This window comes from Sebastes fasciatus, chromosome 6 (genome assembly GCF_043250625.1).
Source record: "Sebastes fasciatus isolate fSebFas1 chromosome 6, fSebFas1.pri, whole genome shotgun sequence".
NCBI lineage: Eukaryota > Metazoa > Chordata > Actinopteri > Perciformes > Sebastidae > Sebastes > Sebastes fasciatus.
The window spans coordinates 18,561,124-18,574,063 of NC_133800.1; the positions used below are offsets into that span (position 1 = coordinate 18,561,124).

A 12,940-nucleotide genomic window follows, 5' to 3' on the forward strand; every position below is an offset into this window, starting at 1 on the left:
CCCTAAAACACAATTCAGCTATACTGCTCATATGATCTAAGACAGCTAGCAGATTTTTGAACAACTTTTCCCTGAAGCAAAAAAACAAAATAGCAACAGCACTATGTGGAGCTTCAACGCTGTGATGAATAGGAAGCTGATATTTGGGGACACAGTGGCAATTTGCAAGATCATTTGCTGGATATATGGGCTCATTTTCTGGTTCAGAACTGTTATCCTTTCCACCAAATAACTATGAACAGAATGAGCAAACAAATACTCATTTAGTCTGACACTCTGTACTGTCAGAGGAGCAGCCTGATACATGCTCACAGATATTAATTCAACCATATAAATTATTACATTTGTTTCTGTTTTGGGGTCAATATATCAATATTTCAAACATGCAAGCATTCTGTTCCTCATATTGTCTGTCAGAAAATGACATTTCTATTAGTAACTGAAATAATTTGTGATTTTTAAGGTCCCTGAGAGATGCCATTAACATTTAACAACAGCTCCAAAAGGAGAAGGAAATTCCAATGTTTCATCGTGATCTTTGCTGGAGTGACTTTAACCGTGCAGCGTCACAGTAAGACGGAGATAACAACTGCCTCAATCATGGCGAGAGGGAGCAGAAAACCACAAGCCAACCAATCTCTCTCCACCCCCACCCGCTGTCCTCTCTCGGTGGCCTCCATGGGAGCGGTGGAAGATATGCCGGCTAACAAGAGCTCCCTCCCTCCCCCTGCCATCACAACAAACCCAAGATCCGCCGCTACAAAGTCACCTCCTGTGAGGCAGTGGCAGGTTTGAGAAGGGCAAGTCATTTCTCGCTTCAAGAGGTGCAGGTAACCACTCGGAGGTGTGCTGGTAAAGTGGTGGGTGCTCACGGGGGCGGAAGGGGTGCTGGAAGAAACTGTCGGACATCTGCCTTGCACCTGAATAATACAGTGTATTGTTGTAGTTTAAGTTCAACGGTTAAGATGTACACTGTCCTATAGATACTCATTCATGTTGCCTCGGGCTCTAGTGCTATTGTCTATGCCATCCTGTTGTTCATCTTACGCAGTAAATTGAGCACAACAAACAGATGCCTGCGGAAAATAAGTCAGATCTCTATTTCTATCTCTTGCTCACTCTCCATGAAAACCCACTAGAAGGCGAGGAGTCAGAGGGCCTGCATGGTGAATTCATTAGAGAAATAAAAAATAAACATATAAGCTCCACTGGATACCTCCTTTTCACTTAAACAGGCCACTAATGCAGTTATAAATGTGGTCCCAAAGAGTAAGCACAAAGCTAGTCCTTATGGAGTCTTTTTCTTTCTCTTGTGCAGCCATAAACTCTGGCTGATTATCCTGTGGCAAAAAGCTGTGGAGGCAGCAGGGCTAATACAGCATGATAGCAACTGTCAATACATGATCAAATACAGGGCCACGCTTTAAAAAAGATCTCACACATCCTACATTTAGCCTCAATCAATCCAGCCCTGCTGGTGTGTTTCAGAGAGAAAGGCAAAGACACGTATTGATCAAAGAGCAAGATAGAATCTGCTCCAGGGACTTGCAGGCCAAGAGACTGCGTTAGAAAGAGAACAGCAGTCATCTAAGAGACCATTTAGCCAAATTAACATCGCTAATTCTTTTTTTTTTAATCTTTTGCAATGGCTGTATATGTCATATGTATATGTATATCTGCAAACAGTTTCTGGAATAGCTTTATCTTTCTCTGTGATTCACATGCAGTGAGCTCCACATGCATTCATATTGCTGAGTGAGTGAGGGCTTAAAGGAATAAGACAAAACCAACATCTTTGAGACAGAGTAAAGAAGACGAAGCCGCAGAAAAATGTGATCAAGCTTCCCTACTCAAAGAGAAAAAGAGGGTGACATATCTTCATCCGATCTGCCAACTTTCAAGGATATGATTTAGTTTTACTGCGTCAAATTAAATTAAAATGCTGCTCACCACAAGGTGGGCTTGTTACACAAGGCATATTATAAGGCATATTACAGCACATTTCTGTTCAGAAAAACAAAACATTTCCTCTACAAAAATCCCAACAGTTTATACTTCATTTGTCCTTGATGGGCTGAGAACGCGTGCCCTAAAAATGATCTGCAACGTCATGACGACTGAGGCAATCAGTCCCAATCTTCACACCGTGACAGGTCATTACAATGTTTGGCTACTCGCCCAATAACGCGGCGCTTGTTCCCTTGTCACCACAGGGACGTGACGCCACACCATTCCAAAGATGAATGACTTTGTGATAATAAGGGCTCTAATAAAAAAAGCTGTGATATTACCCTGGTATTAACCCTGGTTTTCTCAGGTGGTGTTGCGACTCAGGCTTGGAAAAACTGGTTTAAAACTTTTATAAATCAATATTCAACTGTTTTGTCTTTGTATTATTTCAAAAGTAAAACCTTAAAGGTTCCATATTGTATAAAGTGAGATTATTCTTTTTATAGTCTTTTTTATTATAAAGCAGGTTTATGTGATATATAAATACTGTAAAAATATAAAAACACTCAATCCATGGAGAAATACACACCCATACCTAGCCCCTATTCGGAAACGTTGCCTTTGAAACAAGCTGTCAGGATTTCTGTAATTTTGTGATGTCACAAATATCACATACTTTCACCGAAATCACATAATATGTACACATACCCAATAGGTGTACTATCATTCAACATACTTTTGTGTGAATAAACAGTAGTATGTATCTTTTTGGTCACTTCCTAAGAGCCTCCTTGCCGGTTGGAGATGTGTATCCATGGTAACCTGTGCCTTCCTTATGTGACCAAAACAACGGTTTGTAAGAATCAAAGTCTGAATTAATTTAAAATATATATTACACCTAGCAAAGTGAAAACTTATACTTACACTTAAATTGAAGCGTTATTGATGTTACAGAGCTGTCTGCTAACGTCTGTTATGATTGTTGTCGTCACTAATGCATTGCATTGTGGGATATTTATGCCGTCATAGTGTCCAGTGTTTGCATACTGTCATATTTCACTGGAAATAGTATGCAATTTGTGTACTATTGGTTTCATACTAAGGTTTCGGACATACTAAAACATCTCACATACTTTTTTAGCGTACTAAATATCATGTTTGTATGGAATTTCGGTTGCAATCTCAGTTTATTTCCAGCTGCAGTGTATGTGAATGAAATCAGCTGACAGGAAGTAAACATGGACCTAAGTTTTCAGACAGAGGGTAAATACAGGCGTGTTCAGGCAGACAGTATGAGGAAAATAAAGTTGTTTTTTTAACATTACAGCATGTAAACATGTTCTAGGAGAAACACAAAATACAAGTATGGACCTTAAAATTAGCATAATATGGGACCTTTAAATCAATGCTATTGGATAAAAACTCAACTCAGCACAAGCACATTATTAATGTAGCTATCAAAAGATACTTTTGTATTTGAACATTTAAGCAATATTTTTTAAGACAGAAACAAGACCCTGTGAGATTTAGCTGCATATAAAGTGGCTGAGTGAAATCAAACTCATGAAGCGTTCACTTTAATGGCTGCTGTGACTGCCAACACCTTCGGCTGTGATTATCTGATGTTGGGCCTAAATATGGAAATCTCAACACCTCAAGTTGAGTCATAGACGGCTGCGATCTTAAAAACAAAGCCGCCAACAACATTAAGTGCATACAGTATCCGCCCATCAAAGAAGTCTGAAATAGCTCGTACTTATCCTAGCTGTCCATGTGCAATATCATTCCTGGCTGTGCTTCATAAAAGCGGTTTAACAGGCAGGATATGTAGTGCATGTATTTAGGATAACGTTCAAAGGTGTGAAATTGGATTTGGCACTGATGGAGCAAGGAGACAGTAAGAGCAACGGTAAAAAAAAAGAGGGCTGGCCCACACACATATATTATATTACATCTGTAGAGTATATATACAAAGCCAAACATTTATCTGGGCCAGTAACACTGGATTAGATATCACATAAGATAAAGGGTAATCCTACAAAACCATACGATCCTGGCTCCGACTTATACTGAATATACTGTATGCTGAGTGAAAGGTTTGTTCCTTTAAGGACTTTAGAAATGATTCCAAGCAGCAGACGTTCATACTGTTGCAACAGCTGTGAGCTTATTAAGCAGAAGACTAATTCATGTATTGATGAATTCATAGTATTGACAGATGCAGTACCAAAAAGTTATGTACAAGTTTGAACTGCCAGCAGCAGTGAAAATGAGTGCATCGTTCCACCTACTAGATTGCATGATATTCATTAAAATAACACACACATTAAAGGGATAGTCCGGGTTGTTTTGAAGACGGATATAGCATACACTTTAACGGATATTAACTTTTTTAGGTGGGCCTTTCTTTTAGGTGGCTAAAATGCGTTTTGATACCGACCCTGTCCACGCAATACATTGCTTTGCTCCCGTGTCGATACTCCTGTTTGCTTCTCCAAACTGGGGGCAGGCTCGTGAAGAGGTTTGAGTAGATGCTGCAATAGCAACTGTTATATCAGAACTGGAAAGTATTTCTTCATTGAAAGAAGAGCAATAAACGGCACAGAAGACTTTTCTCGATGGAGAAGATGTTTTCGCTCTTCTCCCGACTGGCGTCGGCAAGAGTTTGATTGACAGATGGTTCTTCCAATCACCTGTCAAGTATTTTTTTAAAGTTCCTGCCCTTTTCCAAACAGTTTCCAGTGACGGCTTCTCAGATGGTTCTGTGTATCAAACCATCTGGCGGGTCAGGTTAACACTGACTATGGATAAGTACCTCTTACAACCCCACTTCAAAACACCCGAACTATCCCTTTAAGATTGATCAGCAGGATTAAAACGCCCCTTGGTTTTGTGTTGTTTCTTGTATCCTACAGGATTCTCTGTTTTTTTTCTTGCTTTTATCATTTTAAGTAAGCTTGTCATCCATTAAAAGCCAACACTATACCACCATAACAAAGCCAGCTAAGCTGTCATTCCAAAGGAACAATTATGAATATGCCTTTATCATTTAATTGCAGGAATTATCCAGACGCTAGATTTGATTATTAACAAAATTCTCCCTCTCTTTCTCTCTCTCCCTCTCTCTCACACCCACTCTCTTCCATTCAACTGTAATGAAGGTGAGGGAAATTAGCAGACATTAATGTTTATTCAGCCCATATCGAATCAGTTTCTCACCACCCTAAGGGCTTAATAGCAAACAATAACTGAATTATGACATGAATGCTAGCCAATTGCTCACAACTCTGGCTGGAGACAAACACAATGACAGGCCGTTGATATAGCGACTCGCTCCATTTCCTTTTATGTTTTGTGGGTTTTCATTAAATAGGGAAAAAAATGATGTGGAAACAAATAATGACTGACACTGACTGTCCTCAAATAAAAGCCCCCCTTTTATCAGTTCACCACTAAACTGCTGTCTTGTTTAACCTTGGTGTAAGTGTTGCAGAGTTATGAGACAGATATAAATGGTTTCTGTAAGCATTGGTTAACATCCCTCTTCCTCTAGTCGTGTTTATCCCTCTTTCTCTTTCAAACCAATAATGATCCATCTCACCGCACAGTTTGCACCGTGATACATTAAATCCATTACTTAGAAGCACACCTGCGATGAAATGAAGGACAACTGTGCTGCGCAGGCTAATGCAATGCTCAGCCAAGCACACCGCTGGCAGGGCAGCCACAGGACTTGGCCTATATATCATACTGCAGGATTTAGCAAGATTTAGCACTTGCAGACGAGGAGCTACATGCTGTTTCCAAATCCTGGGATTTGTTTAAAGTGCAGAGGGTTTTTAAGGCAAGATATGAATGCATAGGTTTGATGCTATACCTGTGTATTTCTACTGCTGGCTAGCTGATGTTGGTTCCACCTGACATATTTTCCTTTTTCAAATTAATGGACATATTCACTAGGTTTCACTTCCTGACAGACTTTTTTGGTAAATGGTACTGCGAGTGATATAAACACCAGCAAGCCTTGACACTTCTGTGAAATTGATTTCAAAACTGCTGCGAACAGTAAAAAGTGAAACAGACGGCTTCAGAAAGAAAAAAAAAGAAAAAGGAACTTGACTTTTTTGAAATATCCCAACAGCTCACTCTGGCTGCTTCTTGCTGTTGCCGTGATCAAATCAAAGAGCCCAGTTGTGTGTTGTGGAGTTTCAGGAGAAAGGCTGGAGAAAGCTTTGCAACAATAATCAATAGAAGTTTTTGTTGTTTTCAGAAAAGCGATGTTGCTGATTTCCCAATGCTTTGCTTTTCTTTCTTTGTAAGATATCTTCAATAACATCAAAATACACTAGTAGACGTCTACTTTCGCCCCGCAGGGCACTCACACAGTTGCATTGACACATTTGTCCACGTTTTTGCAGTTTTCTGGCGTTGGTCACACCCAAATTCGCTTGCACCTCACATTTGCGTTAGCGATTATCCTTCTGCCCGGTTTCAGGGCGTTAAAGGCTTAAGAGTTCACAAAGTCTGTTTAAAGATAGAGCATAAATTGTACTGAGCTTGAGAACAATGCCCCCGGTCTAATGTTAAGTATTATCTCATAGGCAGCAAAAACCTTCTGACACTAACCTTTATTAAGAGCATGCTCAACAAAAGAAAGCCAGTTCAGCATTTCTTTTCTCAACCAAAGCCACTATCATTTTGCTGAACTCGTCCTTTTAAAAGCGATTTACTTCCTGTCAGCTGTTTGACATTTATTCACCGCTCAAGGTCATTATTTGTGTTGGAAAAATCTGTCAGATCAAACAGACAAAGCTTACTTTGTGGAAATGTGCAAAAGAAGAAAGGTTTTCCAAAAACTTACTTTGATTTCATTTTTTTTTCTATTTTGTGATAATTTAAATGTTTCAAGGTTTTTTAGAGAAAGCAAGGAGGGGAGAGCGGTTTGACTTACTGTGTTGGCAGTGAACTCCACTGAAGCCTGGTGGACACTTGCAGACGTAACCAATGAAGGTGTCACCCCTGTAGGTCTCACTGATCTCACATGTTCCTCTGTTGTGGCAAGGGTTCGGATGGCAAGGACCTGCGTGGAATAAAGAGAGTAAAACACTGTTAAGAAGTCTGTTTGTGCCAATATGAATACAGTGTGTTACGGCCGTGAGACACTGATAATGAGCTACATCTTTTACTTTCTCATTTACACAGTTCAAGGTAACTGAATCACTCTGGTGTAGCACACTGTTATTCCAGAGTGTGCATGAATAAAATGAGCATTGCCATGTTAACAGACAGAAAAAAAACATTCCGACACAACCTTTACCCAGCAAGTGATTTAAATCAAACTAATTAAAAGAGTATATTAGTGTATAGTTGGACCTTGTGAGACAGTGTATGAGTATAACAGTTTGACAGGCTGAGCTGAGGATGACAGGAGAGCGAGGAGAGGCTGGCGTTCATTGACTGCTGCTGGTCTCTGTGGTTCGGAGGGCAGCCCAAGGCACAGTCTAAACATCATTGAATACGTCCCCTCCAGGGAGGCAACACTTCATCCTCACAGTGCTAAATGGAGAGCACAGACTATAGCTGCAAGGTAGAGCACTATCACCTATATGCACAGAAAAGCATGCATGCCAACACATGCACACACACACACACACGAGAGTGCAGGAGAGTGAATTGCATAACCAGATTTTAAGTGGAGTAACGTGAACGTGATACCAACGATGCCAAAACATAAAATAGGCCATTGGTGCTTTATTTGGTACAATAGAAATACTTGTTTCCTTTTAAATAAATATAACTAAATTTGTGCTATTGTGCACAATTCAAACTTCAAACAGGTGACAGCCAAATAGCTTAGTTTTGGTCTTTGCATCCCCCAATTTATGTGGCCAATTGTCAATAGTGTACTATTCCACACAGCAAAACAGTGTTTGCTTGAGTGACTGCATAGACTTTTCCGTGCTCTGCTGGGTATGAGGCACAGGCACGCTGGATAATTAATAACTGACCTTCTGCTTGGTGCTGCAGTTTTTTTCTCTAAATAACAGAAGGTGCAGTATAGTGGCCAGTACTGGAACACTGCAGACAACTATCACATCAATCTTTGATCATTTTGAGTGGCCAGCTTTGCATCAGTCTAAATAACTAAATATTCAAAACTAATGTTTGATTCAAATACAAATACAGACATAAAAACTTGAACAGTGAAGTTCATTTTAACTCTCAAGGTGCCCCTGTGTGTATAAGACGTATGTTGAAATAATAGACTGTATAAGAAGTGGATATAGTCACCGTGACGTCACCCACTGATTTGTGGACTGCGGTTTTGAAGCCTCAAGTTTGGCATTTTGGCCATCTCCATTTTGGCTTTTGCAACCAGAGGTGACACATGAGGGTGGAGCTAAGTACAACCGAATACTGAATAAGACATTTTTAGGCGACCAAAAAGGTTATAATTAACTTGCATGAACTAAAAACGCACTGTGAAAGGGTTAAAGTTGTAAGACGAAAACACGAACAGCTCCCAGCCCGGACAACACCGTGGTAGAGACCTATCAATCACAAGGTAGCCACACCCTAAAGCATCCCCTGCTTTATGGTCTATTTGACTCTAAATGGGACCATAATATACTAAATGAACATCATGCTGTATTGAAGAAGACTTGAAACTAGCGCTTGAGACCATAAACTCATGTTTTCAATGTTTACTGAGGTAATAAAACAAGAGAGAAGTAGACTCATTTTCTCACTACTAAGCCTACTGGTTGAGTGTTTATTGGCAACTAACTGGTGTATGTATTAAGTGAACTCTACAAAATGCGGAGAAAAGTGTAAGATTAAGAAGTATACATGTTCAGCAGAATTCCTTTAATGATAAATTATTTTTAAATCACCACCAGGAGATAGCAACTCCTCATTATATGTTGCCATTAAATGAGAAAGTTCATAAAGTAGGGTATAGACTGCAAGGATTGCTTTTAGTCATATATGAATGTATTAGTTTTTGCATAGTATGTATCAATGCATGTGTGTGTTAGTTGCTTTTTTTGCTGTGCTGCAGATTCAGTGTACTGAATCCCTCCAATCACTTTGAATGCTAACCTACTTTGTGAAAGTTTCCACATGTTGCCGTTCCACACCAAAGTGATTACAACAGTTCAGCTTTCCTATTGAAAATCAAAGGGAGCGTATGCCGCACCCTGTGCAAGGGTCAGCACAGCTCAGTGGAGAAAAGGCTTGTGTGCAAAACATTAATTTGCAAGGGAATTCATATTCATAGCCACTAAGCACATGTATCCTTTCTGTGTGTACAGCACCCCATTCATCATTACCATTGTTTTCTCTTTAATATTTGGGCGTAGTGAACGCTGGGTAGCTTTGCAGCCGCTAGTGAATTCACACTTTGGGGATTTGGCAAACAAAAGAATTTCAATCAAAAACAAAACTAAAAAAAACTAAATGACTGGTGATGATTAATGACTCAGTTGGAGCACTTTTTCTTCTGTGTATTTTTTTTCTTCAATTTATTCTATTTTTATCTTTTCGGGACCAGCGGTGATAACCACAGCTTTGAGTTAAAGTTATTAGAACCAAATGTATATGACACAGCGATATATTACTTCATTGGCAGTGCCCACAACAAGGTGCCATATTACTGCCATCTAAAATCTTCCTTGGACTAACCTGCAGCGTGGGGCCAAATGTAAATGATGAGGCCTTGACGCAGGGGCTATTGGTTTCATAACTCAAGGGCCTGCCAATAGCTGTCTCATCTTTTAAACATCGAGGTGTACGACTGCACCGAGAGCTGTCAAAACTTTGTGGATTGAGATTGGATGGGAAAACTTTAGAAGTCTACCGCTGGGTATTAATGCAAACCTGGAAAAAGCTCGGCACATGTTGAACATTAAAATACAGATGTGAGAAGAAAGTCTGGTGGTTTCTGTGATAACATGTGGTCAGTCCGAAGCTTGTAAAAGTCTGTTGTCACAACAAATTCGCTTCCATGAGCCTTTTTGTAAGCTTCCTGTCTCTTGATAGAATTTCCATTCTAGTCTTTTCACAGTCATATCTTAGGGTTGATGGGTAAACTGTGCTTTGACAGGTCTCTTATTTCATTTTAAGTGATAAGCAACAAGATGAAGTCTCAAGGGTGAGACTATCATGCCCTCTTAAGTCAATTTGACAAATGAGAAGCCGTGAGCACAAAATTTGACAACGTCAAGTAAACGGGCGCGGCCTTGAATCGTATACTACATCATCTGCTCAACCATTTAAGACCAGCCCCAACCCAGAGAATGTATAGGCTGAAAATGAACTCAGTAAAGAAAAGAAATAAACACCACAAGCAAGCTTATTATTGTTCTCTCGTTGGATTTAGAAGGCCTCTGGATATGAATTACAAACGAGTTAATCCTATCGAAGTTGTGCCATTTCAAAGCCAGGACCTGTATCAGTTATAATGAGAGCGGTGGCTAATCAGTTGAACAGAGGAACGTATAATAGCTTTCACAGAGGCCCTGCTCTCTGAGGGAGAGGGAGGTGACAGGTTTCAGGGCTGTTTTGACGTGATGATCTATAGTCGCACCAAGGCACACTGACAGCCTCCCTAATGGAGAGGTGGAGGAAGAGGGAGAAGGATACAACCCCTTTACACCCGGCATTAAAATGTGTCTCGTATCCAGATCTAGATATGATTTAACCTGATTACATTTACACCTGGAATTAATGTGTCTCCTGTGTCCAAATTGAGATTCGATTAAGATCCGTAATCTGGTTAATTGTTGTGAAATAAACCCCGACAAGGCAATGCGGCACGTGAAACAGAGAGGTCTTGCATCGCCCTGAACGGCTTTATATCACAACAATGACCCACTAGCTGTACATTATCCCGCTTATAACACGGCTACTTACTTAAGAAATAATAAATAATGTGACACAAAAACGGTCCGCCAAAGTCCAACATCAGAACTGTGCCCATAGCAACGGTCTGTTATGTATAGCTACGGTCTACTATGAAGAAATAACAGACCGTAGGACGCCGTGATTGACCAATCAGAATTGAGTTTTCAATAAATACGCATGAACTTGCAGCCAGGAACTGCCTGAGAGGCGGTGCGTATACTGCGCGGACGCATCAGCCTCAAAACGCCGCCATTTAAGGGGAGAGGGCCCACAAACATGACTTTGAGGTATGTCAACACTCGCACACACAGATGTGAAGATGAGATGAGGAGAGGAGATGCTGAGCGCCGACCGAAAGATGGCAGCCAAGGTGATCTCTCTGCACTGCGGTCCAGTGACCGGAGGAGCGCTCGGAGCGCGCTGCAGGTTGAGCCCAATGGCCGAAGCTTTAATATTCACTGTTGATTAGTACAGAGCATTCGTAGCCCAGATAAAAAGGTACTCGGTACAGCCCTACTGTAGCATTACATATTTCCACCCACATAGTATTTGCATGTGGACTGAAAACGCAATTGCATTTACAATAGTGTTCAACATGGTCACATTGCGTCCCTGACCACCTCCGGAGGTGGTTTTGCCGATCGGATCACAATCTGTCTTCAAAGCATTTTGGGTGCATTTACACCTGTACTTTCATTCGGTCAAGAACTATCCGATTGCAATGCGATCACCCAACGCATTTTAATGCCAGGTGAGAGAGAGAGACAGAGAGAGAGAGAGAGAGAGAGAGAGAGAGAGAGAGAGAGAGAGAGAGAGAGAGAGAGAGAGAGAGAGATACAGAGAGCGTTCTGTATGACAGCTAAGTTTGACATTTTTTAGATATAAAAGGCTCCAAAAGATTACAAAGCAATATTTCAACAAAGATTGATTCACTGATAGTGTGATTTATGGAGCTGGATGACAATTTTAAACCATCAGTGCTACAATGTGGGGGAAACACTGCATATTTTTACACCCTGTGTTTTGAAAAAAAAGCCAAAACCTGATGGACTGCAACAATGTTGTGAGTCAGGATGGGATGCCGAAGTTACATTAGCGCACTCACAAAAAATAAGACATCCAATCAGCATATTATATCAAAAAACTATTCTGCTGAGAGAATGCAAACTAACCTCGCCTAATTGCTTTTGCTACTGCCGTGTCCTCAGTGGGTTGAGATTTGCGAAAACTATTTTAGAACCTACTGGAAAAATAAACACAACATATATATAAATCTGTGGCTGCTGGACAAAAAAAGTCTGTTTCTAACAGTCTGACAAGTTGACGTTTACAATTACACTCTAGATACTAGGCTTCTAACTGACAGCAACACTTATTTTCCACTTATGCATTTCAACTTTGGGAAATAAAATGTTATTTTATGCCTTAAAGAAATAAGTTTACCAATTTACTGCAACAACTGAGCATTTTCAGTAAAAAATAAGCAACTTTGCAAGAAGAGGCAGCGAGGTGGACATTGCGTGTCATCTGAGGAGATCTCGTCAGGCTGTCAGTGGACGCTCTCTTCACTCTGTGAGCAGGTTGTGTGATGCAAGTCTGTATGTTGCATATCTGGAGGAAACACTGGCAGCTTTCTTGTGTGAATGTCAGCTGCTGCTCCGCCGTACAAGCCGACTCGCTCGGTGATTGATGCGAGCCTGCGTTGCGGCCGGCACGAGCGCTGTGATTTCTTTTCTGGCTGCGAAAGAGAGTCCAATCAATCAGCTGTGAAAACCTGACCAATGGTTAAACAGAGGAAAGCATCCTTTGTTTCCTTGCAGATCAATCACAAACGCCTGACATTTCCAGGGTTAAAGCTCCACATGTGCTCTTCACATCTTAGCCGACAGCCGTCACGAATGTTAGCTTTCTTCAAATGTACGAGCAAAACACTAATTACATTAGACTGCAACTTATAATTTAGCCTCTTATAAACAATACTAGTTTACATCACTAAAATTGACAATGCACCATTGCAGCTGAGAGGCTCACTTGATTTCGTAAGAGGGTTATAATTAACTGTTAACTCTGTTTTTCTATTAAAGAG

General features: G+C 40.5%; 1 protein-coding gene across 3 annotated transcripts in view; it reads right to left on the bottom strand.

The window, feature by feature from the left end:
* Positions 1–12,940, bottom strand: part of edil3a (EGF-like repeats and discoidin I-like domains 3a) — a 127,698-nt gene that overhangs the window by 75,358 nt on the left and 39,400 nt on the right. For all 3 annotated transcript variants that reach the window (XM_074638226.1, XM_074638225.1, XM_074638227.1), the window contains exon 3: positions 6,902–7,030. In XM_074638226.1, coding sequence (XP_074494327.1) covers positions 6,902–7,030 — 129 coding nt within the window. The remainder of the gene's footprint in view (positions 1–6,901; positions 7,031–12,940) is intronic.